The sequence below is a fragment of the Mytilus californianus genome, unplaced genomic scaffold (genome assembly GCF_021869535.1).
Source record: "Mytilus californianus isolate M0D057914Y unplaced genomic scaffold, xbMytCali1.0.p SCAF_7, whole genome shotgun sequence".
Taxonomy (NCBI): domain Eukaryota; kingdom Metazoa; phylum Mollusca; class Bivalvia; order Mytilida; family Mytilidae; genus Mytilus; species Mytilus californianus.
In genome coordinates, this window is record NW_026262723.1 from 51,649,679 (window position 1) to 51,677,120 (window position 27,442).

Sequence of the window (27,442 nt, forward strand, 5' to 3'; positions counted from 1 at the left end):
AAGGTGACAAATATAACATAAAATTTTTCTTGTGTTTTCTTTGATTTTGTCTATGATGCAAGTGCATCCTACATCATATAGATATAATGAACCATCTTTGAGACAGGGTCAAAAGTTTCTCCGATTAAAACAACCAATATCCAGCCAAAAATCTGACTTACAAGACACTATATTTATATACCAAATAACTATTTACAAATTAAGACAGTGTAAAAATAAATTTTTTTAAAAATATACGTCTTTTTCACAAATGAATAATCCTGAGCATAAATCTCTAATAATAAGTTATATAAAACATATACTCATTTCACACCAATGATAAAAATTCTCAAAGTATCCTATTTATAATAAAAATTCTCAAAGTATCCTATTTATAATAAAAATCACATAATCTAATAAATTAGTAAAAATTTATCTATTTAAAAATATAAACCTTTTAAAAATTTAATACCCTATTATTTGTTCAAATTAGGCATAAAAAGTTGATCATTATAAAAATAATTTTCTATGGATAAAAAATTTTTGTAGACTTTTACAAAAATAAAGTGGATATCTATGCCATTCATAATACTTGGAAATTTGTTATTAATGTTTAGATTGTCAAAATTCGTAATGTGTTTAAAACATTCGTAAAACAAGTCATATCTTAGATACCTATACAAAGGACATTCCATTAGGAAATGTTTTTCATTTACAATGGCTCTACAGTCACACAATACATGTAGACGTAGGCTGCTTGGAGTATTTCCCTACTCCAATTGCAAGAGGAAGGGAGCCTGAGCAGAAAAGGGCCATAGTTCGTCTTTCCATTCTAGAAATGTTTAACTTAATGTCAATTCTAGAAATGTTTAACTTAATGTCTATTCCAGAAATGTTTAACTTAACGTATGGTTCAGTTTTCACAGAGCTTTTGTACATACGCAATTTCCGAAGCTTATTCCCATTTCATGTGTTAGATCTGTCAAGTTTATCGCTAACCAATCGCATGGCACATTTTGTTGATATAGATAAGTCATTAAACGTATGTCTAACATACAACCGATTAATAGTCATTTCAACTTCGAAAGTCCATCCTTTTCTTCGACGTGAAATCCACTTCAAAATTTTACATGATTTTCTTGTTTCATCAGTACGTAAAACTCTGCACAAAAGTCGATAAAAGTGTATGCATTGTTTAGTCAAACATGATGTCCAATTGTCCATCCCATATCACCTCTCGTCGCAATATTTGATGTATGCTTTCCGACAGAGAGAAAGTATTTACAATCTCTATTTTGGACAGGAGTGATTCAACTAAACTCTTTGTGCCCCAAACACCGCATCAATATCGGTTCTACTGTAGATGAGTATAGTTTGGTACTTTAAGCGTCATACCTCCCGTCTCCTGTCTCTACTACTTTTGCAAATAACGTTCCTAATGCACGATTAGCACGACTAGCAGCCTTTGACAGTTCTTTTGCGTTTTTCAAAAAAGTCAAATGTTCATCAATCATACTCCAAGGTACTTGTAACTGTCACTATAATCGATGACTTTATCAGAGCAATGGAACATAAAATCTGATTTACTGTAAGATTGTGGTAAAAAATGAACAACCTTAGTCTTATTAATGCTGATAGACAATTTCCACACTGAACACCAATCTGTCACCACATTTAGCATACTTTGCAAACTGTTCTTATCTGGTGCAATCAACGCGATATCGTAACCATACAGGAGAATACTTAATTGGAAATCGTCTATAATTACGCCACAGTTTAGAGAGTTTATACGTTCAGTCAAATCATTTAAGTACACAGAAAAAAGTGTAGGCGACAAAATACAGCCCTGTTTCACACCAGCCTCCACTTCAAATCATGGGGTTAGGTTGTCATTTACATGGACTATACATCTTAAATCATTGTACAGTGATTGAACAGTTAAATATTTTCCTCATACACCATCCTTCTGTAGCTTGTACCACAATAAATAATGTTCCACGGTGTCGAACGCCTTCCGCATGTCAACGAAACACACATAAGATGATTTCCTTGATATTTTTTCGGTCATTTAATACTGAGTGAAGTGAGTGTATATGTTCCTCACAGCTGCAACCACCTACCTCTAAATCCATTTTGCTCATCGCATAAAATATTTTGATCAAGCCAAGCACTTAAATGCTGATTCAATAAGTAGCAATACATGTTGCACTGAACGGAAATCAGAGTAATTCCACAATAGTTCAAAGGTTGTCTGTCGTCATCTGCTCCTGGTTTAAGAATCAGATTAATAATTCCATTATTCCATTGAGAGGGTACCTTTCCTAGGTTAAAGCATCCACTTATGATTTAAAAAATTAATCAATTGCTGCGTCATTTTTCATGACCTCGGCTGGAATATCATCTATCCCTGCTGCTTTAAGAAGTTTAGCATGAATTACAGCTTTCAAGACTTCTTTTTTACAAATTGTTTCTTTTAAACATGTCACATCTATTTCAGTATTACATATTGTTTTGTCTAATTGATCATTTATAACTTCGTTACGCTTGGATAATGTACAAAAACATATGCTAAAACTTAGTAAACATTTCTAGTAATGAAAAAAAATGTTTAAAAGCAGTTTTCCTTACATATAATTGTTAATTGTTAATATTAGTTATATCTATTAAAAAACTAAATTGAATTCTTCGACTTTAAGTCAACACTTTGACCAATCTAGACAGAATGGCGATTAGATTTTTAGGAGGATTATTAAGAAAAGCTTTTCATATTTGTCTTATGCGTCTTCATAGATATAGGAAGATGTGGTATGAGTGCCAATGAAACAACAGTATTGCCCAGTATTACCCAGTATTACCCGGTAAAACTGGGCTGGGCAATACTCATAAAACCTGGGTTTTTGCCAACCCTGCTCAGTTGTAATAAAAATGGCAAACACAAGGACCAATCAAAAAGTTGACACTTATATGATAATTGGTTTGATCAGCGTTGAGAAAACTTAAATTTTTTAAAAAAAATAAATTGTTAACACAAAGATTACTCCAGCTGATATTGTGAAAATCAAATGTCAGCTGAAAACTGTTGGTAATATTATAAAAAGTAAATTGTTTGTGTATTGTTTGAAGTAGAAATGAAGTATTTTGTACTAGGAACAGGATGGTACCACTCAACACACTCTTATGAACAATGTACATCTATGATCTAATAAATAGATTAAACAACACTTTATCTGTTTATCTCAATTTAACAATAATCAGAAATCATGTGAACCTTTTTAAGCTATAGTCAGAATGGACCAAGAAAGAAAATGTTATACCGTGGTAGTCACTTTTTATTTCAAGTCTACGTTTTTTAACTTTTATTAGAGTATCACTGATCATGCTGATGAGTCTTTTGTAGACGAAACACGTCTGGCATACAAGATTATAAGCCTGGCATAATCTTCGATAAGTTTTTTGCAATAAACTTTTGATTAATTTCTTTTTTTTATATATTTTCTATATACTTACCTCATACTTTCCAGACAGTATCTTTTCATCAGGTATATGTTTAGGTACATGTGTTTTACGGGGCTCATTGATACTACTAGTCACTGTATTGACTCCTTGTTGAGATGACAAAGTAGAGGTATAAGATGTCTGAAAATAACATCACTGATGACTGTAAATTCAGAATCTTTTGTGTGTTTATTATTGCAATTGTTGAACTCTTTGTTTGTATGTTAGAATTGTAAAAAGATAAGTAGAGTATACACCAATGTGATAGAAACCAACCAATAAAACAACTTTAAACTGAAGAATCTAGAGGCTAATTTTGCAATGTTTTTCGATGCTAGCTTACACAAACCTTGGAGATTATATCATAATTTATATTTTCTTCACTGTGACCCTGTGCAAAGTTTTAAAGTTAATGAAGAGATGAAAACCAAATTATTCATTGTTATTGAATTGTTCTTTGCACCCCTCTCCCCTTTCCCCCAAAAAAACATTTTTGGTAGGCCAATTGTCAGTCAGGGGTACTACTTGTACAAGTAATTTTTATTTACTTGAAGAAGTAATATTAATATACTTATATAAGTAAATTTGTAGGATACTTATACAAGTGTATTTTATTTACTTGTATAGGTAAAAAAAAAACTGGCTTAGTTATGTCCCTTAGACATTCAGATTTCTTTACTTATATAAGTGAAAAAGACATCCTATCTTCTTTTCTTGAATTCTTAGGACTTCTTTGCTCTAATAGAATTTTAAATTGTCTGTCCTTTGCAGATGTCTTAACTAAGCATTTAAGTGTAATTTCATGGACAATGAAAATCTCATTTGTCTGTTATCTTCAGAACACTGCTCATTTACAAGCCCCCAAGGAGCAATTTTTGAAGGCCTTGCGATCTTTGTGCAATCAGTTTCTTTGTTGAATTAATGAGATGAAACACTGAACTCTAATAAAAAATTATGAGCTAACCTGGGAAAAATTATTAAAGGCATGTTTTTACATCTCAAAACTTGAGAATTTTTGTGGGATTGTAAAAAAAATTTACTTATACAAGTGAATTTTTGAGAAAATTAAGGGGAGATTATTCAAACATTATAATTAACTTATATAAGTATATTTTTTTTACTTCTTCAAGTAAATAAAGATTACTTGTACAAGTAGTACCCCTGACTGATTGTAAATTTGAGATTTTTATTTTTGGTAGGCCAATTGTAAATTTGAGATTTTTTAGATAACTAAGTGAAATCTAAACATTATAGAACTTTAAAATCCTCTATTCCGTTTATTTCCATACTATTTGTCCTTTTTTGCTTCTGATTTCTGTTTCTTGTCAAAATCAAGTTTTTGGCTCTAAAACTTTATTTTTTATTAGACGCCTCTTCTACATTGGTCAACTTCCGACCAATGACCTATCTGAAAGATGCTTATTCAACTCGACTGATAATTTAGTTTTCATTCTCTAGAAATCAGAGCTCAAAATTAAAAAATGACCATTTCCTATGTATTGTTGCTATAACCTGATAGACAATCCCGGATCAATGGGAAAAAAATCGCAAAATATTAATGAAACCCTGGTCCACATACTTATTTTTTGTTGTTTGATCATCGATCTATTTCTTGATCATTGATGTTGTTTTACTTAAACATGTGGCTTTTGTTTTGTTATTTGATATATTTTCTACTTTGATGAATAAATTTTGAGGATTTTTCTATATGATTATATAAATTATCATTGTCAAGCAACTCTTTTTTTTACTTGTCCACGGGCAACAGACACAAAAAATTGCTTGTTCGGTCTGACAAATGTATGAGTCAGGCAAGTCGGGCATATAATTTCAACATATATAAAAATATAACAAATGCAAACTGTTTTGTCTTTATGAAACTTCTTTTTTTGGAGGTGTCTCTTAATTTGATTTTCTGACTGACAAAATATTTAATTTTTTATGGCATTAAAAAATTGTGTTTTATTTTTAATATGTTTTTTTAATGTTATCATAAAGTTGCCTCTAATCTGAGACTACTATACACATTTTATCTTATCTTTGTAATTTATAACCATGAAGCCCATTGAAAGCAAGCACGATATATTTCATATTACCAAAAAGTTTACCGAATCTTCCACCAATTGTGTTGAACCGTAAGATGTTGTATTGTTATTTTTGAGAGCACAACCTATTTCAGAAAGTTCAATGTATTCTGTGCATCGTTTTCCAATCAATGACATTTTCTCTGAACACGTTCAAACTCTAGTCTAGATTCAATGAAGATATCCATGCAAGAAGTATACATTTGTTTCCTTGTATCATACATTTTCATATTTTTTGTCAGTTTATTTCTTAGATTTGATATAAATCTTTGTTTCCCGCTTTTAAGTAGCTAGAGGAAAAGAAAACAAAAACTGACAAAAATATTGTGACTCATTAATTCATAATTTGAATGCGAAACCGAAAGTATGGTGGAGGAAACCAAATTATATTCAGTTTTCCATGAAAACAGATTTTTTGCTACTTTAAAAAAGCAAGACCTGTTGTTTCAATATCTTTTTCTGTGGTTTTAACAGAGATGATTGTTCGTTGACGTCTTCCGCCATCCTTCTCACGTGTTGTTTGTGTTGACATAAAAATCTAAAATATCTAGGGTAGGGGAAGCTGCCGAGGTCTGCCGATTGAAAATTCATTGATTGGGATTAAGAAAAGTCCCGAGGTACTACTTATTTAAAAAAATGTACTGCATAACCGACATAGTCTCGATAAAAATGATAAGGTGAATATTGAAAGATTTTTACTTGTGAGCAGCAACCCTCTATCAAGGAAATCTTGATAGAAACACAAGCCCTGGAATATCGTATCATCTGGGGAAATGTACTCCGTATGCAGGCGCTGCTGGAATGTTGCTACATAGAAATGGAAAGATCACAATTGGGAAGCTGAAATCATCTCTTTTGTCGTAAAGTTTTGTTTTCAACCGACCCTCATTGTAAATTTCTAGATGTTAGTGAAGATATAAAGCAGACCTAACTGTATCTGTTGTATCCTTTGTCTCAAGTTTGATGGGATAGTGCGTTCAACATAGTCACCAAATTTTGAATTATTTAGCGAGAGAACATCATCTATATAGCGGAAAGTAAAGTTAAAGGATGCTGCTAACTTCTTTTCTTTCTTCCTAAAAGTTCCTGTATAAAGTCAGCCTCATATGAATAAAGGAACAAGTAGGCAAGAAGAGGCCGCACAGTTTGTTCCCATGGGAATATGCCGATTGTTGGTGAAAAACACGTCCTCCAAACGTAACAAATATGTTGTCAATAAAGAAATGAGGCATCTTGATAAGGGAGCTACCATTTGATTTTTATGGGGGGAGGGGGGGGGGGGGGGCTATGATGAATATTGAAAAAAGGCAGGACAGGAGTTTTGAGTAAAAAAAAAGGCAGGATGAGCAACTTGGCAAAAAAAAAATGCAGGATGACAATTTATGTAAAAAAAGTCAGGATATAATAATAATGTTGCCAGTATATTCAGAAAGTTGAATGTGGGCAGTATATGGAAGAAGAAGAAGAAAAAAATGCAGGACCGAATAGAGTGAAAAATAAAAATGCAGGACAGACTTACAACTAAAAAAAAATGCAGGACAACATTTTTCATCCTAGCCCCCCCCCCCCCCCCCCCCCCCCCCCAAAAAAAAATTAAATGGTAGCTCTCTAATGTCTGTTTCAGAGAATTTTTTGTGGGATTCAGAGTAATTTTGTACAATGTAGGATTTATCCCTCCCTAGCACAAGATACTTTAAGTCTTGTATCTACGTTGGCCATTCTTATTTTATGAAACAAAGCAGGACCAACTCTTTTAATTTGTCTTTTAGTTTGGAATGGGGAATATTGTGTAAATTGTAGAAAAGTTAAATGTTTTAATACCAGCTAAGGCCGTAAATTACATGGAGGCATGTAGGCAGTTGCCTCCTATTGCGGGCTGACAAAAAAAAAAGAAAAAATAAAGAAAAAAAACAGAAAAGTAAAAAATTGGTTAAAATCATACATTATTTTAATAGCACTGGTTGTTATAGTTTAACCAACAAGGTGATTAATCATAATGGCAGGGTGTGTTCGATATTTAGATCTGGTAAATATCGCTGAACGGTACCCAACTCCTTTCCCGCCAATTTTGTAGCACGGGATTTTCCTGTGGCGCATTCTCGGGCATGTTACAAATCCTGCTGTCTCGCCATATCAGTCTGAGGAATAAAATGCGAGGTTGAAACTGGTCTGCATAAAATGGGTCAAAAAAAAAAAGATTGATACTCAACTGCTTCCACTTACATAGCAGGCAATTTACGGCCCTAAGATTATAGTATTATACTATTGCAAGATTAAAGAATCTTAGATTGTATGTACTCTATAAGATCTTTGGAATTTTTTAGTATCCACATCTGATTCACGCCACCTCTAGAATAGGTAGTTTCACAATAACTTTGAAGTTCGGCTTTGATTGCTGATAAAATTTATGTTAAAAATTAATTTAGAACGCTGTTTCATGGAGCACATGGAAGACCCAGCAATATACCGTTGTTTGTAAGGACACTTATGTAGTTTAGGTATCCAATACAGTGATGGAAGATCCAGTTCTTCATCTTTGGTTGAAATTCCAAAGGAACATAGAACACTGAGACCTATGATTCAGTGGCTGATCCAGAAATTTTCATAAGTGGGGGCCCACTGTCTGCCTAACAGGGGGTCCGCTCCAGTCATGCTTCAGTGATTCCCTATATAATCAACCAAATTTTTCCAAAAAAAGGGGGGCCGGGCCCCCTCCCCCCCCTAAATCCGCCTCTGTGATTATCCAGGATTCCCTCTTTAGTAAGTGTCGTGGGGGTATATGTTGAGTTTCCAAGTGAATTGTCAATACCTAATTCATTTATCAAGCAGTTTATGCTCCGTGTTGAAGGACGTACTTTGACCTATAATTGTTTACTTTTTACACATTGTGAAATCTTCTTATTTATATGTAATGTCATTAACACACAAAAACGATGTTGTTTGGGGCTTTATCTGTTGGGACAACAACATATTTGTCATGGAGGCATGACAAGTGTTTTGCAACATTTGGGTCCATGTTTAAAGATTGATGTAGCATGGGTATTAATAGACCATTCAGTTTCTTAATTCTGATTTGTATCTACGACCTCACAGCATTAATCCATTCAGAAAGAGTATCTACGTCCTCTTTCTCGCGTTTAACCCATTGCCTGGCATAATCCTCCACTGAATAATTCTTAACAAACAAGTAACAAACAAATTCGTAACTAAATAATTCTTATTCAAACAAGGATTTGTACAAATCCTTGGTTCAAACAAATCGCAATTTCTTGTTTTTAATACAAAAAGGCTTATCAGATTCATATACAAAATGTAAAACCAACGAAATAATGATTATCACAGAAATTAATATATATTAATAAAAAAATATTTCTTTTAAATCAGATTAGGGATCAGCAATATTTAATTTATGCCCTGTGAGTATAACAGTAGAAACAATGTCGGACGAAGAAGACGACCCGATTGAACATGAGGTGACAAAACATTGCATTTTAATCTGATGACAGGTTCAGTTATGAAGTTTGTTATGAAATAGTATAATTGCGTTACATATTTATCTATAAAATGCTCGGAAAATTTGACAAAAATGAAATGTTATCCTTTGGGATTGTTTTTTGGGAAAAGCCAAAAGGGGGAGGGGGAATGTTAGTTCACAAAGTTGAAGAAGCTTCATCTAAAGCAGACATCAGATTTTACCGCACTATATCAACACTATCATTGATCCATGGCCCTTTTAAAAAAGAAGGTGAGGTCTCAAGAGTAATCCACATTTAGTTGAAGAAAATCAGTTCCAGAGTAAAGCATACTGGCATAATTTACTGCCATTACTGGCTTTACTGCCCTGTAAATTTAAATATGATCCATGTAAACTAATTGATCCTTAGAATAAACTTATTCTTCAAAGTTATCTTCTTCTTCTTTATAATTCAGCACTCAATCAACATACTGATGATAACGTGACGGGCACTGATGTCACTGACATTAGACTATGCCGAGCGTGCGTGGGATTTATAATTTCTATTTACAGATAAATATATACAAATAAAAGTTCAAAGTAATTTTCTTTTTCTTCTGTTTTGTATAAATTTTGGTTAAAACTTTTTACATTGTAATTTTAATTATACTAGAACACACCCGCGAAATCACGGGCATTTAGAGCAAGGATTTGTATAGTGAGAATCCTTGTTTAGAGCGTGGTTGAAAGTATGTAAACTGTTGTAGGATGAATTTTTGTAAAAGATTTTATGACTGGAGAATTTCAGGAAAGGTATCAAAAGTCATAGGTACTTGGTACGGGGGGGGGGGGGGGTCTCAACATGGGATTTTGGGTACAGTTGTGCAGCTGGGATTTAAAAAACAGCCCCCATTCATATATTGAATATTGTGAAATCTCTACCTTTACATATATTTCACAGCGAAATCATAACACATACATATATTTATCAGCTCAAATAGTACCTATATGCAATTTTAATGACAAACAGTTTGGGAAATTCAGTGAAGATCGTTGCACAACAAACTGAAAAATTATGACTCATTGATATATCACAATTGGTCAAGTACTACCTATTGATATATTTCCTCGGTAAAATTGCACCCCATTGATATATTTGACGTATCAAAAAAGGGACCCATTCCAGCGGCACATATGTATATACCTTCATATAGGAAGAGACCCCCCATGGTACTTGGGAACAGGACAGTTTTTTTTTTAGCCCTCCCTTTTTTCAAAATCCGTTATTTTTTGTTTTCTGTTAATTTCAATTATTTTCTCGTTTTCTAATACTATGAACATATATATACTGTAAATAAAGTGTATTTACTATTTTACTATCAATTCCAAGAAACTCTCTACATAATATATCAGTGACTGCCGTAGAAAGTAAACTTGGAATTGATAGTAAATAGCAAATACACTTTATTTATAATATATGTATGTTCATAGTATACAGAAAAAAAACATGAAAATAGTTGTCCTGTCCCCAAGTACCTATGAAAATTATGTGTAATTTTAAACAGTCCTAAACGGAAGTCTTGTCTATGAGTTAAAAGTCCGTCCGATGCAATATCCGGACGCCTTTATTTTCGTTTTCCTCCCAAAATAACCCAAACGGAATAATCATCAGGGTTCGACACTAACGCTAGTCCGCTAGCCCGAGGCTAGTAAATATTGGGGAGGGCTAGTAAAGTTTTCATCACAGTAGTCTGACGGGCTAGTCAAAATTTTGTTTAAAACTAGGAATTTCACAAAATTTTAATTGTCAACAAATCCCAGATTTTTTGCTGACCTTTGCTGTCTTTATTGTACAGTTTATTCACGTATATTTTGATTGTCAGACATTTTTAACATGAAAGGTACTTTTTGGGGAGGGGAAAGAAACGGAAACAATGATGGTACTTAATACGTTGAAAACCACGTGTGTTACAAACGCTGTGATGATTCTAAGGGAGCTACCATTTGATTTTGAAGGGGGGGCTAGGATGAACAATTTTGTCCTGCCTTTTTATTAGCTCACTTGGCGTCCGTCGTCAGCGTTAACTTTTTACATTTTGAACTTCTTCTAGAGAACCACTGAATGGAATGAAACCAAACATGGCATGAATGTTCCTTATGAGGTGCTGACCAAGTGTTGTTACTTTGTAGCCGATCCATCATCCAAGATGGCCGCCAGCGGGGGACTTAGTTTAACATAGGACCCTATGGGAAAAACATACAAATGTCTTCTTTTAGAGAACCACTGAATGAAATGAAACCAAACATGGCATGAATGTTTCTTATGAGGTGCTGACAGAGTGTTGTTACTTTGAAGCCGATCCATAATCCAAGATGGCCGCCAGCGGGGGACTTAGTTTAACATAGGACCCTATGGGAAATACATACAAATGTCTTCTTTTAGAGAACCACTGAATGGAATAAAACCAAACATGGTATGAATGTTCCTTATGAGGTGCTGACCGAGTGTTGTTACTTTGAAGCCGATCCATAATCCAAGATGGCCGCCAGCGGGGGACTTAGTTTAACATGGGACCCTTAGGGAAATACATACAAAGACTTCTTTTAGAGAACCACTGAATGGAATGAAACCAAACATGGCATGAATGTTCCTTATGAGGTGCTGACCAAGTGTTGTTACTTTGAAGTGGATCCATAATCCAAGATGGCCGCCTGCAGGGGACTTAGTTTAACATAGGACCCTATGGGAAATACATACAAATGTATTCTTTTAGAGAACCACTGAATGGAATGAAACCAAACATGGCATGAATGTTCCTTATGAGGTGCTGACCAAGCGTTGTTACTTTGAAGCCGATCCATCATCTAAGATGGCCGCCATCGGGGGACTTATTTTAACATAGGACCCTATGGGAAATACATACAAATGTCTTCTTTTAGAAAACCATTGAATGGAATGAAACCAAACATGGCATGAATGTTCCTTATGAGGTGCTGACTAAGTGTTGTTACTTTGAAGCAGATTCATCATCCAAGATGGCCGCCTGCGGGGGACTTAGTTTAACACAGGTCCCTATGCAAAATATTTACAAATGTTTTTCTTTGAGAGAACCACTGAATGGAATGAAACCAAACATGGCATGAATGTTCCTTATGAGGTGCTGACCAAGTGTTGTTACTTTGAAGCCGATCCATCATCTAAGATAGCCGCCATCGGGGGACTTATTTAACATAGGACCCTATGGGAAATACATACAAATGTCTTCTTTTAGAAAACCATTGAATGGAATGAAACCAAACATGGCATGAATGTTCCTTATGAGGTGCTGACCAAGCGTTGTTACTTTGAAGCCGATCCATCATCTAAGATGGCCGCCATCGGGGGACTTATTTTAACATAGGACCCTATGGGAAATACATACAAATGTCTTCTTTTAGAAAACCATTGAATGGAATGAAACCAAACATGGCATGAATGTTCCTTATGAGGTGCTGACTAAGTGTTGTTACTTTGAAGCAGATTCATCATCCAAGATGGCCGCCTGCGGGGGACTTAGTTTAACACAGGTCCATATGCAAAATATTTACAAATGTTTTTCTTTGAGAGAACCACTGAATGGAATGAAACCAAACATGGCATGAATGTTCCTTATGAGGTGCTGACCAAGTGTTGTTACTTTGAAGCCGATCCATCATCTAAGATAGCCGCCATCGGGGGACTTATTTAACATAGGACCCTATGGGAAATACATACAAATGTCTTCTTTTAGAAAACCATTGAATGGAATGAAACTAAACATGGCATGAATGTTCCTTATGAGGTGCTGACTAAGTGTTGTTACTTTGAAGCAGATTCATCATCCAAGATGGCCGCCTGCGGGGGACTTAGTTTAACACAGGTCCCTATGCAAAATATTTACAAATGTTTTCTTTGAGAGAACCACTGAATGGAATGAAACCAAACATGGCATGAATGTTCCTTATGAAGGGCTGACCAAGTGTTGTTACTTTGAAGCCATTCCATCACCCAAGATGGTCACCAGCTGGGGACTGTGTTTAACAAAGGACCCTACGGACAATACATACAAATGTCTTCTTTTACAGAACCACTGAATGGATTGAAACCAATCATGGCATGAATGTTCCTTATGAGGTGCTGACTAAGTGTTGTTACTTTGAAGCAGATTTATCATCCAAGATGGCCGCCTGCGGGGGACTTAGTTTAACACAGGTCCCTATGCAAAATATTTACAAATGTTTTCTTTGAGAGAACCACTGAATGGAATGAAACCAAACATGGCATGAATGTTCCTTATGAAGGGCTGACCAAGTGTTGTTACTTTGAAGCCATTCCATCACCCAAGATGGTCACCAGCTGGGGACAGTGTTTAACAAAGGACCCTACGGACAATACATACAAATGTCTTCTTTTACAGAACCACTGAATGGATTGAAACCAATCATGGCATGAATGTTCCTTATGAGGTGCTGACTAAGTGTTGTTACTTTGAAGCTGATCCTTCATCCATGATGGCTGCCAGCGGGGGGACTTCCTTTAACACAAGACCATATTGGAAATACATACAAATGCTTCTTCTAGAGGTGCACTGAATGGAATGAAACCAAACATGGCATAATAGTTTCTTATGAGGTACTGATGAAGTGTTGCTACTTTGTTGCTGATTTACTGTTCAAGATGGCCACCAGGATTTTTTATTAACTTACAGGGCCAATATTAAACCAAATTTGGCCTCACTCATTATTAGGGTATCTGTTATGATTTTAATCTATTTTAACATGATTTCCAAAACCAAAGTAGAATCAGGTGAGCGACACAGGCTCTTGAGAGCCTCTAGTTTTTCCCTCTATTCGGTCCTGCCTTTTTATTTTTCACTCTATTCGGTCCTGCCTTTTTTTTTTTAGTTTATCCTGACTTTTTCATTAAACTAAATTGTCATCCTGCCTTTTATTTTGCAAATAATCTCATCCTGCCTTTTTTTTTACTCAAAACTTTCAAATTTCATCCTAGCCCCCCCATAAATATCAAATGGTAGCTCCCTAATCAGAAACCTGGATCTCAAAAGTGCTTTCTTAATATCAAAAAAATAACATGAATACGAAATTTACATACATTACTACAACTACCATCACTGTTTGGGAGGAATTTTAAGCCATTTTTTTAGTAATTGGGAATTTTCTCTAGGGGGAAAAGCTGTATTTTGAATGTAATTTGAGTCAAACAATATCACTGAATTATTGTCATAAAAACAAAATTATAGGTCTCTGCAAGGATTTGTATACTATACAATTCCTTGGTCTCTGGTAAAAATATACAGATTTTTAGGAAATAAATCTTGTCCTGCAAAAAAATATATACTAAAACAACAAGGGAAAAGAAGGAGTCGATGAAGAATTATGACAAAAACCAGCAAGGGCAAACCTTTCCTCTTTTGTGGGTGTATTTTGAAATCCCTAATTTGTCCATCTTCATTAAAGACACTTGTAATAATGTTTAGTAAAATAAGGATGATGATGAAGTAATGATCTAAAGGGGTCTTCAAAATAAATTGAACACATTCTTAATAGCCTATAGATGAATAAAATATGAAAAAAATTTTTGGGGTATTTTTTATTAGCGAACCAGTGAAATTTCATGAAACAAAACATGTTCAAAACCCTCTGGAAATGCTCCAGAACACAGGATTCAGCTTCATTTGTATCAAAATTTTCTGGGGGGGGGGGCATGCCCCCACACCCTCCTAGATAGGGTCGTGCCGATGGCTAGTGCATTGACAATAGGACTAGTAGAATAATGATTTCACTAGCCCTGCAGGCTAGTACATACAATTAGTTAGTGTCAAACCCTGATCATAAGCGAGGATGACAAATGAGACTATGCATGGTACCTTTAGGACACAGAGGCATGATGATTAATTCATTGTGGAAGGAAGAGAAGTGACACACAAAATGAGGTCTTCTCATTTAATAGTATAGATGTGTAGATGTTTGTTGATAACAGATATTGGGATCTGTTCTTGGAAATAGTCTAGTGTAGTACATTTTACTGCAGCTACAGGTAGAAGGTTCCTTTGTAGTATTATTCTTGGATAAAATGAGTATTTATATGAGTCTTTAGATGTTTGTATTGGTCTGTAGGAATGATTGTGTGAATTTTGTCTTGTTCTTGTGTCAGATTGGATGAGCAGGTCTGTTGGATAAATAGCTTCAAGATGGTGTATTATTTTATAGGCAAAGATGATGCGTGTTCTTATTCGCCTTTTTTCTAGAGTTGTCCAGTTTAGAGTTTGTAACATTTCAGTGACGGAGCTGGTGTCGTGGTATTTGTTGGTTTTTTTTAGATTTGGTATGTGTGTCCCAGACGCAGCTACTGTATTCAAGCTTAGGTCTAACCAGTGATGTGTATGCTCTTTCTTTTACTGTTTTGGAGTTGACCTTTAGATTTCTCTTGATAAAGTTTGTTTGGCTGAAGCTGTAATATTATTAATATGTTTGTTCCATTTTAAGTCTGTTTGTATTGTCTTCAGCTTTGTACTTGTTTTGGCTTTCAAACTTTTTTTATCTGAGCGTCACTGGTTTGTCTTGTGTGGACGAGACGCACGTCTGGCATATTGAATTTTAAGCCTAGTACCTTCTGCTAGCTATTATTCGTGTGTTTCTTTGTCCTATATGTTCTCCCATTTATTTGTATTGTGGTCCTGTCATGTGATGTCGTCGTTTTGGTGTTGTGTTTGACGTTGCCATAAAAGCGGGAGGTTTGGCATGCCACAAAACCAGGTTCAACCCACCATTTTTTTCTTAAAATGTCCTGTACCAAGTCAGGAAAATGGCAATTGTTATATTATAGTTCGTTTCTGTGTGTGTTACATTTTAATGTTGTGTTTTTGTTGTGTCGTTGTTCTCCTCTTATATTTGATGCGTTTCCCTCAGTTTTAGTTTGTAACCCGGATTTGTTTTTATCTCTATCGATTTATGAGTTTCCAACAGCGGTATACTACTGTTGCCTTTATTTATGCCAAGATATTTTGTGGATTTTTCTTTTTGCAGTATATGTTGGTGGAGAGTGTAATCAAATTTTATTGGTTTTTTATACGACTGCAAAAAAATTTTGTGGTCGTATATTGGTATGACGTTGGCGTCGTCGTCGTCTCCGGCGTCGTCGTCCAAAGACACATTGGTTTTCGCACTCTAACTTTAGTTTAAGTGAATGGATCTCTATGAATTTTTACCATAAGGTTCAATACCACAAAAGGAAGGTGGGGATTGATTTTGGGGGTTATGGTACCAACAGTTAAGGAATAAGGGGCCAAAAAAATGCATTTTTGTAACTTCCAGACATAACTTGTGTGTTAGTGTATGGATCTTTATGAAATTGTACCACAAGGTTCCATATCACAAAGGGAATGCTGGGATTGATTATTGGGGGTAATTGCCTCCAAATTTTAGGAATTAGGGGCCAAAAAGGGAAAAAAAACAAGCATTTTTCTAGTTTCATGACAATAACTTCTGTGTAAGTGTATGGATCTCTCTGACATAGTACCATAAGGTTCCATATCACAAAGGGAATGCTGGGATTGATTTTGGGGGTAATTGCCTCCAAATTTTAGGAATTAGGGGCCAAAAAGGGGCAAAAAACAAGCATTTTTTTAGTTTCATGACAATAACTTGTGTGTAAGTGTATGGATCTTTATGAAATTGTACTACAAGGTTCCATATCACAAAGGGAAAGCTGGAATTGATTTTGGGGGTAATTGCCCACAACGTTTAGGAATAAGGGGCCAAAAATAAGCATTTTTCTAGTTTCCAGACAATAACTTGTGTTCAAGTGTATGGATCTCTCTGAAATTGTACTGCAAGGTACCAAACCACAAAGGTAAGGCTGGGATTGATTTTGGGGGTAATTCCCTAGAAACTTGAGGAATTAGGGGCCATAAAGGGGCAAAAAAACAAGCATTTTTCTAGTTTCAGGACAATAACTTGTGTGTAGTTGTATGGATCTTTATGAAATTGTACTGCAAGGTTCCATATCACAAAAGGAAAGCTGGGTTTGAGTTTGGGGGTAATTGCCCTAAATGTTTAGGAATTTGGGGCCAAAAAACAAGCATTTTTCTTGTTTCCAGACAATAACTTGTGTTCAAGTGTATGGATCTCTCTGAAATTGTACAGTTCATTCATGTGAACCTCCCGACGGGAGTACAATAATCCCGTTTTCAGGGGTCTCCTCCCGACCTCCCGTTGAAGACAAAAAAATCCCGTGTATGAAGTATTTCATGAATGAAAAATTTCAGCCCAACATATCTGGTGTAACTGACATTACTGAAGTTATATTTTACCTGTATATCAATTAACATGCATAATTATATGGCCTCATTTGTCACCTTGGGTGTCAAACATACTGGTAATCAACGATTTTTACCTTAGGCTAACTGCCGTTGTGTAATAAAACTTTGTTTATTTAAAATGAATGTTGGGTTACTTCCCTTGATTTATCCTGTTTTTAAGTTACTTTCCTTTAAATAATGTAAATTTTTAAAAGAATATAAATAAAATATAAAATGAACAAATAATCATAAAAGGATGGTAATTAAATGATTTTAAATGTTTTAGGACAAATAAAAAAATAATAATTTGAAAATTATTTGAGGGTTCTATACTTCCTTTCAAGGCTTAAATTGAAATTTATATAATAACTATGACCCATGTTTACAGTTTGAATGTGTTACTTATCATGCATTATAAATCTACTTGCATGAAGATAAATATAAAAGATCTACTTGCAGATAGATAAGCAAATGTTCTGATTGCAATGAATAATGGTAAAAAAGATATGACCTAAAAAATTTAAAGAACATACTGAAAAAGAAGAATGTTAGATTGAACAAGTTGAAAGTTTAAAAAGATAGAGAAAATTTATAAGTACAAAGGTACTATAAACATAATACATTCGGATGGAAAGTTGAAGAAAACACACTTTAACAGACAATTTCTACAGCACACGGTTACATTTACGACAGAATTTATGTCGATTAAAAACATCCTGATCTCAGTCCTAATCTCCAAAACTCCTGATCTTAGTTTCGCAGTCCATCACATGTATGTGTACTGCAAGGTACCATACCACAAAGGGAAGGCTGGGATTGAGTTTGGGGGTGATGAATCATAAGGGGGTTCAAAAAATTTGGGGGGGGGGGATTTTTTTTCCCTTTTTTTCTTTAAAATTTTCCATTTTAAATTAGTTATTTCTGATTTATATATAAAAGCAAATAATAATGATATGGTTTGAATAGATAAATTAAAATTTTTAAGTTCTTAGACCACATTCATTCTGTGTCAGAAACCTATGCTGTGTCAAATATTTAATTACAATCCAAATTCAGTGCTGTATCAAGCTTGAATATTGTGTCCATACTTGCCCCAACTGTTCAGGGTTCGACCTCTGCGGTCGTATCAAGCTGCACCCCAGCGGAGCATTTTATTTTTCATTGTTTTCTGAAGGACTGAGCACTTGTCTGGATGGAAAGACATGAGCCAGTCCTTCTCCCATTTTGCTGCTGATGTTAGGTCTTCTTGCAGTTTTTGAGTGTCTTCTTTGTTTCTTATTGTTTTGTATATTATGCTGTCATCTGCAAATAATCTTAGGGTGCTATGTTTCATATATTCATTGAAGTCATTTATGTACACAAGATACAGAATAGGACCCAAAACTGTTCCTTGGGGAACGCCAGATGTTGCATTAATTTTGTTTGATTGTACACCATCAATAATGACTGTTTGTGTAAGGAAATCTTCTATCCATTTTAAGGCGGTGTATTCAATGCCATAATATTTAAGTTTGGAGAGAAGTCTTTTGTGAGGAACTTTGTCAAATGCTTTGGCAAAGTCCATCACAATTATTTCAGTTTGGATGTTATTGTCATTGTTTTTTGCAAGTTCCTGTATGAATGATACCAACTGAGTTTCACATGATCTTGATGCTCGGAATCCATGTTGAAGGTCGTATAAGATTTTATTATTTTCCAAATGATCCATCATACTACTGGCTATAATATGTTCCATGATTTTACAAAGTATGCAGGTGAGTGATATAGTTCTATAATTTATTGCATTGTGTTTATCTCCTTCTTTAAATACAGGACAAACATTTGCATGTTTCCAATGCAATCATCTGGGATTTTTCCTGTGTTTAGTGATTTCTGAAATATGTATGTAATTGCGGTTGAGATGTCATTACTAAGCTCTTTCAGTACTTTTCTGCAGATTTGATCTGGGCCAGTTTCTTTGTTGGGATTGATCTTGTTCAATAATTTTATTACACCCTTCTTTGAAATAGTCATGTTTTTCATTTTTGGATAGAATGATTTCCCCTTATCTAGTATTGGTTCACTTGATCATGTTGATGTTTCTTCAAAAACCCTTTTTTTTTTCAGTAGTTAGGTTTTTACAATCCCTGTACATCACCACCTGACTATATATGGTGTTAAGGGTTTTGATAAATAAAACAAAGTTTAAATAATTGTCTACATTTTTTCTACTACTGTCAATATATATTATATGGATATCAACATTATACCAAAAAGGGAAAAATAACAATCACACACACATACACACTCTTGCACTTGCATTTACCAATGTTTACATTTCCATAACATAAGTAATCTTGTGTATTGCAAAGAAAAATCTGCTCTCTATAAACTGTAAGTTGCATTTTTTTATTTGATTTGAATCATGTGAGGCAAATTTGTTAGCACTCTAATGTGTACAGTTCTTGCCAGATCTTAATGAAACTTATATCACAGGTTTATATCAGGAATGTCTCGGACAATTTCGAAAATCAGAGCCTATCAATTATTTTAAAAGAGTTATGTCCCTTGGAAATTGCATTGTATTTGCCCTCAAGCCTTCATTTCTATAAGAAATTTATAAAAAAGAATTAAAGAAAAAAGAAGTTTTTGCCCTTGGATAGATAAAATGTAAGCCACGTGGGGGGACATTGGAATTCTGTTCTTTTATGCACTTTGAATGCTTGACTGTGTTTTTTTTACAGCAGTTGGTTAAAATTTCTAATTATATAACCAGATAAACAGTTAAATTTGATGAAACAAATTGCAATTTGGTCAGAATTTTCATTGAACTATTACATGTATATTAGTGGACTCAAGTCACTGAAATTAAATATGAAAATAAGGAGATGTGGTATGATTGTGAATGAGACAACTATTAACATGATTAACCAGAGTCCAAATGATGTGGATGTAAACAACTGTAGGTTCCCTTTCCACCTTCAATAATGAACAAAACCAATATGGTATAGCTATAGTCAGCTATAAAAGGGCCCTATATGACAAAATGAAAAAAAAATTCAATAAGAAAACCAACAACATAATTAATGATAAATCAATGCATGAAAAATTGAAACAAAGTGTTCATTTTGATGAGCAATGATATGCATGTAGTTTATATTTTCTTTCCAGATTGATGTGTACCTGTCCAAAAGTTTGTCAGATAACTTGTTTCTGCTTCAGGTAATTGCATATAACTTTTGTATGTTCAAGATTCATAAGATATATCTTGAACTTGATATTACATTTTTTACCTTATTAATTTGGTATATTTTATTGTCTGAGTACATACTACAAGATGAACATTAGTATATGTGTGACTTAGAATTACAAAGCCATGTTAGGTGCTGTCTCTGACATATACCAGTATGGCATATTAATATATGTACCTATAACATGTTTAAAGGAGAAGGTTATCTCACAAATTTAAAAAAAAAAAAGTTATGCAAAATTCTAGAAGTTTTTGTACTGGTAATACTGGTATTAGTTTGTGATTAGGTCAGTTTATGGGGAACCACTAGTGGTAGGTCAATGATATTTGGTATGCAGTTGTATAAGCAGTGGCATATCTTGTTTCCATGGAGATTATTTGGCCCTGCCCCCTCAGTCATGGTCTATTGACTTTGAAACTTTTGCTTAGTTTTCATGTATTAGTTTGTGATTAGGTCAGTTTAAGGGGAACCGTCAGTGTAGGTCAATTATAATTGGTATGCAGTTGTATAAGCATTAGCACATCTCATTTCCATGGAGAATATGGTCCTTACCCCACAGTCATGGTCTATTGACTTTGAAATTTTTACTTAGTTTACATGTATTAGTTTATGATTAGGTCAGTTTAAGATGAACCACTTATGTTAAGTCAATGATAATTGCAATGCATTTGCAAGTTTCATTTTCATGGAGATTATATATCCCCACCCCTTCATTATGGTTCATTGACTTTGAAACTTTTACATAGTTTGTTTAAAGGGAACGACTTATGAAAAGTCAATGGTATTTGGTATGCAGTTGTATTAGCATTGGCACATCTCATTTCTATTGAGATTGTTTAGCCCTGTACCTTCAGTCATGGTTCATTGACTTTGAACATTTGCATAACTTGCATGTTAAAGTATTGCTACTTTGATTTCAACATTTGCATTATCATGATTATCAAAATAACAAATAGGCGAGACATATCTCTGTGTTAACAGTTTATCTTATAGATTATGTTATGGATGTGATGCTATAATTTTTAGAAACAAGATGGTATTTCAATTTCCCCTGTTTACCAGGATGCTAAATGAAATATCTGGGGAGAACACTGGCTTACTTGTTCTTTTCTCCCAGAAATATATTTTTTTTGTGAGGGATGAGAAGGGGGTTCTTTGACTTGCTTGGATTCAATGCATTTGTCAATTCATTCAGACCACAAGCAATGACAAGGCAGTTTGAATAAAGTCTGAAAATTTGTCTTGAAAAGGCGCCAAAATAATTAAAAGGTGTAATGTTGCCAATTTACCCACTTTGAAGCATTGGTGATCTCTCACTTTTTTCTGAAGTCTCCCTGTTAGTACCGGTATTCACTTCTCCCTGTTTGACTCCCCAAAATTCTGAAGTGTGGTGACCACTAAGTGACTAAAAATGCAAGATTTCCACTTAGAGAATAGAGAGATATGGACATGATGGAATTCGACAACAACCCATAAAATACAAAATAAGCCACAAAGTAACTTGTGTTGTTATTGATTGGTACAAGCTTTTCACTTTTCCAAAGATTTGCACGTAAAATCTCAGAAAGGCTAGTGAACTTCAAAGCTGACTTGCTCACCTGGCCAGTTTGAAATAGTTTTTTATTTCTACCCCTTGACCCATTTTACTGGAGACATGATTTTACTAGGTAGCTGAATTACAATGTACAGAACTTGGCCTTGGAACCTGTCATAGAAATAATACACTTACTGACTGTTTTTGTTTGAATAACACAAGTTTAAGTTTAAACCAATGGAAAACTTTGTAGTTTTTTTACTGGCCTGCAACAAATGTAGCAGTATGGTAGACATCATAGACAAAGGTATTATTTTTTGGTGGGACAACCGTTTGCAAATAACTTCAGTATCATATCCTCGTGTTAACCTCAAATGACAGAAATCTGTATGGAGATTATGAAGAGACAAGAACTTTACATATTGAGTACTGCCAGATTTGCATATAAATGTTACACATTGGTTTCAATCCATACCTAATAGCAAGATCAAGAGGCCCCTAGCCTAAGTAGCCTTCATAGGGAATTAACAAGCAGACAAACAGCTCTTACTTATGATTTGTATATGCATCATAGATTCAAATACTGCTAATTTCAACTACATTTACAAAATTTTCAGTACCCAATCAGACCAGCCCATTTGAATTACGACAAAATTGAACACTTAGCAGCTAGAGTTAAACCACAGCAGAAAAAGGTAAATTATATAAGATTTGATTCTGTGTTTGTGTCTGTGGAACAGAATCCCATGTACCACCAGGGTACTTCAAATTGAAAGTAACAAAACTTCGGCTAATTAAAAGAAGAATCCATGAGCTATTGCATGTACTGCTTGAACACATGGTTACTCACATTATAAATAAAATAATATGTATGGTTCCAGTGAAATTGCTCTAAAAAAAACATAGGTACAATGTAAGTTTTTTTTTCTATTTAAGTTTTACCCTTGTGCGTCCGTACGTCCCAAAGTTGGTTTCCATTCTCTAACTTGAGTTTGCCTCAACCAAATGTTATGAAACTTTTACACAATGCTTATTACCACTTAATACAGATGAGTTTGAAATTGGTTGTTGTCACTTTTACCGTTCTTGAGTTATGCCCCTTCATAAAGATAAAAATTGCTGAATTTTTCGTTTCTGTTCTCTAACTTTAGTTTGCCTCAACCAAATGTTATGAAACCTATACACAATGCTTATTACCACAAAACTCAGATCAAGTAAAAATTTGGGTAGCGTCACTTTTACCGTTCTTCAGTGATGTCCCTTTATATCTTTATATGATATGCCAGCGGGGGCACCATCTGTGTCCCATGGACGCATTCCAAATTTATCTATTTTGATATTTTTTTCTATAGAATATACAGTGGACACATTGTGAAACCAACAGTGCTTACACTTAAAAATGGCAAGAAAAGTTGGTGTGCGGGCTCAAAATTAGGATAGATGGGGAAACTAGAACTACATGTATTATTTATTTGGCCTTAGAACCAGCATTCTGAAAAGACTAATTAGTGAAGATTGTTCTATGTATTTGCTAGGAGGTCATACTAATTAAATGTGGTGTTGCAAATAAAATCACAAGAAGCATGTATCTAAGAAAATTATACGTTCTAAATGAAGTTTTAGCTTAGCATTTGCACAGTTGTTCATATTGACTTTTACAAATATAGTTGCATACAATTACCAAATTAGGAAAACAAGCAATTAAACACTAAGAACCACTGCAGTCTGTAATCTTTGTTTCGAAATTATACATTAATATGGATTTAAAAACTATTTTATGGTAAGAGAGTGCCCTTTCAGACAACTAGCACCCTTCTTCCCTGAGATTCAAGCTGGAACACTGAGAATGATTTGTGGAATGCAACATATTAAAATTGAAATGATTTTGATGACACAAACATGCAATTCCTCAGGATTTGACCATGCTTTTTGAGTATAAGACAATAAATAAATATATATATACCTAACAACAAAATTATTTTCATTTACCTGTGTTCAAAGTAATTGCAAATGGCTGATATTTTTGTTCAAGCATATTGGTTGTCTTAAATTGTTTAACATTTCATAGCGGTTTAACATGTTACATTAATTATTCCTCCCTCAGTTTATTTATTTTGTATTTACATTGTATCATATATCAAATTTATTTGTTCAGTGTATGTTCACTGGTGTTAATATGTCTTTTGATTGAGTTAAGCTATTTCAATTGATATTTAATAGTGTGTCTTTCTATGTTGTGATGTTACACTATTGTTTCAGATAAGGGTGAAGGTTTGGTACCATTAAAAAGTTTAAACCTGCTGCAATTGTTTGCACCTGTCCTAAGTCAGGAATCTGATTTCAGTAGATGTCGTTTGTTGATGTGGTTCATAAGTGTTTCTTGTTTCTCGTTTTTATACGCCCGTTTTCCGACAATAACTCAAGAATGCTTTCACCAACTTGCAAGTAATTTTGGTGAATTGTTTATATCTATTGACATGAGCTCCCTTTCGATTTTTATAAATTTTAGATTTTACGTTTCCGAGTTACAGGGTTTTATTCATAAAAAAAGGGTGATTTTCCAGTTTTTGGACAATAACTAAAAAATGCTTTCAGCAGTTCTCATGAAACTTTGGTGAATTGTTTATATCTGTTGATGTAAGCTCCCTTTAGAATTTTATAAATTTTAGATTTTACATTTCTGAGTTATGGGGTATTATTCATTAAAAAAGGGGAGATTTTCCAGTTTTTGGACAATAACTCAAAAATGCTTTCAGCAGTTCTCATGAAACTTTGGTGAATTATTTATAGCTATTGATGTAATCTCCCTATTGATTTTCATAAATTTCAAATATGACATTGAGAAGAAATTGAACTTTATTTGTATATAGTCTGACAACAGATTTAATAAGTATTGAATGGTTTTACACTAGCAATTTTTGGGGCCCTTTATAGCTTGCTGTTCGGTGTGAGTCAAGGCTCCGTGTTGAAGACCGTACTTTGACCTATAATGGATTACTTTTATAAATTTTGACTTGGATGGAGACTGAGAGTTGTCTCATTGGCACTCATATCACATCTGATTTAAGATAACAAGTTTCATTTGATTATCAAGTGGCAGTAAATCATTGTATTTAATATTTTATACTATTAAAAGTGTTTTAACGTAACTGATTATATCAGTGATATTTGGTATGAAATTATTTCGTGACTTCTGAAAAAGGATCTAATCTTGTTTTTGTTCAAAAATGGGGAACACTTGCACACAGGGGTATTGTTTAGTATACAGTAAATGCCTTTTCAAGCACTTTCAGGCTATGTTTTTTTGTCTCTTCCATAGTATGCAGATACTTTATGTTACAAAGTTTCCGTCTGTCATATGTCCATTGGCCTTGACCTCATTTCCATGGTTCAGTGACTGCTTAAAAAAATTATAGTTTTTTGTCATGTGAATTTCTGACTTATTATGTGTAGTAGGATAGCTATGTTTGGATTATGGGTTCCTTGCAAAGTCTACATGTTTGTCAGACAGGGTTCACCTGACCGCGATCTCATTTCATGGATCAGTGATCAAGGTTAAAGCTAAGTTATTATGACTGTTACTCAGATACTATAAGGGAGTATAAGCAGTAGGTGGTTTATATGTGGTGTATGCAATGAGTGTAAGGGGTATATGTCAGTCTGGAAGGTGTCATCTGACCTTGACCTCATTTTCCTGGTTCATTGGTCAATGTTAAGTTTTGTGTTTTGGTCTGTTTTTCCAATACTTTAAGCAATAGGTCAACTATATTTGGTGTATGGAATGATTAAAAGTTGTACATATCAGTCTGGCAGGTATCATCTAACCTCTACCTTATTTTCATTGGTCAGTGTTCAAGTTTTTGTGTTTTGGTCTTTTTTTCAAATACTATGAGCAATTGGTCAACTATATTTGGTGTATGGAATGATTGGAAAGAGTACATGTCAGTCAGGCAGGATTTATCTGACCTTGACCTCATTTTATTGGTTCATTGATCAATGTTAAGTTGTCCTGGTTAAATCTGTCTCTTAGATACTATAAGCAATAAGGTCAACTACATTTGGTGTATGGAATGATTTTAAAAAGTGTATATGTCTGTCTGGCTTGGTGCATCGGACCTTGACCTCATTTTCACAGATCGTTGATAATTTTAAGTTTATGTGATACTTGTAGTAAAACTTTATCTGTAGGACTATCAACATAAAATCAATCATGGTAAGTAAAACAGGTGAGACATTTCAGCATGTGCACTCTTATTTAAGCTATTCAGTTAAATAGTGTATTTTCAAAACTTCTGTAGTTTTAGCATGTTTAGGTTCCATGCAAACTTGTTCCATGAATGTATATGTACTGATGAATTGTTTCTATGTTCCTGAATCTGTTTTAGGTGGAATTCGACTTAGCTGTCAACACTTCAAGTACCTACTATGCAAAAAGTAAAGGTGAACAGATTGCTCTCAATGTTGATGGATCATCAAGAGGGGATCAAGGAGGGTTTTATAGAAGGTAAGAGAGAAGATAACCAAGTGTATAATTAAGTGGTTATAAACAGCCTATACAATGACTACTTGCGCTAGCCTCTACTTTATGAAATCACAGAACTTTTCAATGACTTGGAACATTTTGTATGAGCCTAAGAAATTTTTATGAAGTATTTCAGCTATTTCAGTTTTTTGCAGTTATTGTTATTGAGTTAGTTAACAGATTTGAGGTATAGCGTTTATTTAGCTATTTTTGACAATTCACAGAATTTTCTTATTACACAAGAAATGAAAATAACAGGCTCTTACAGCTATAGAGAAAGCATTTGTTTTTCAGTGATAAGATGGACAAGCAGATCCTAACCTCAGCTCCTTGTTCTGGTGATATAGGACGATATGGTGTGGGTGTATTTAAAGAGGGTAAGAATATAAAGGACAAATATTAAATAAGGAGATGTGGTATGATTGCAAATGAGAGGACATCTTGGAGATTATTTGGCCCTGTAAATTCAACAAAAATGTTCAAGAATGTAGGATGGTCATTATCAACCAAATTCTTCAAGCTTCAAAAGAAAGATTTTCAGAAAAGTGGAATACTTTCCAAGCCTTGATTACACAATTAGTCTCTTATGTTTTAAAAGTGACTTCACAATGGATTATCAGACTTTTTAACATATTAGGCTGATTTCAGAAGCATTTGGATAAATTAACATTGAGTACAAGCAAATTTTTCTATGTCATTGAATAGATAAACACAAAGAGAAATTACAATGTAACTTCTTATGGTGTGTAGGTTGTGCTGCATGTTATTTCTGAGCATGTGTAAGTCAAATATTCACAATTTTGCT

At 34.1% G+C, this 27,442-nt stretch overlaps 2 protein-coding genes across 3 annotated transcripts in view; one reads left to right on the forward strand and one right to left on the reverse strand.

Annotated features, from left to right (window-relative positions):
• Positions 1–6,125, reverse strand: part of LOC127709700 (H(+)/Cl(-) exchange transporter 7-like) — a 63,483-nt gene extending 57,358 nt beyond the window's left edge. Inside the window, exons 1-2 of one of the 2 annotated variants that reach the window (XM_052215346.1) lie at positions 5,997–6,125; positions 3,487–3,615 (exon numbers count right to left, since the gene is read on the reverse strand). In XM_052215346.1, the coding sequence (XP_052071306.1) occupies positions 3,487–3,615; positions 5,997–6,062 (195 nt within the window). In that variant the 5' untranslated portion in view covers positions 6,063–6,125. Of the gene's footprint in view, positions 1–3,486; positions 3,616–5,570; positions 5,937–5,996 lie in introns of those variants that run through there. The other variant, XM_052215345.1, reaches the window with a different exon arrangement.
• A 2,866-nt stretch (positions 6,126–8,991) lies between these two features.
• Positions 8,992–27,442, forward strand: part of LOC127709704 (DNA-directed RNA polymerase III subunit RPC5-like) — a 105,423-nt gene continuing 86,972 nt past the window's right edge. The window contains exons 1-5 of the mRNA XM_052215360.1: positions 8,992–9,031; positions 20,502–20,552; positions 22,733–22,810; positions 26,501–26,619; positions 26,932–27,014. Coding sequence (XP_052071320.1) covers positions 8,996–9,031; positions 20,502–20,552; positions 22,733–22,810; positions 26,501–26,619; positions 26,932–27,014 — 367 coding nt within the window. The 5' untranslated portion in view covers positions 8,992–8,995. The remainder of the gene's footprint in view (positions 9,032–20,501; positions 20,553–22,732; positions 22,811–26,500; positions 26,620–26,931; positions 27,015–27,442) is intronic.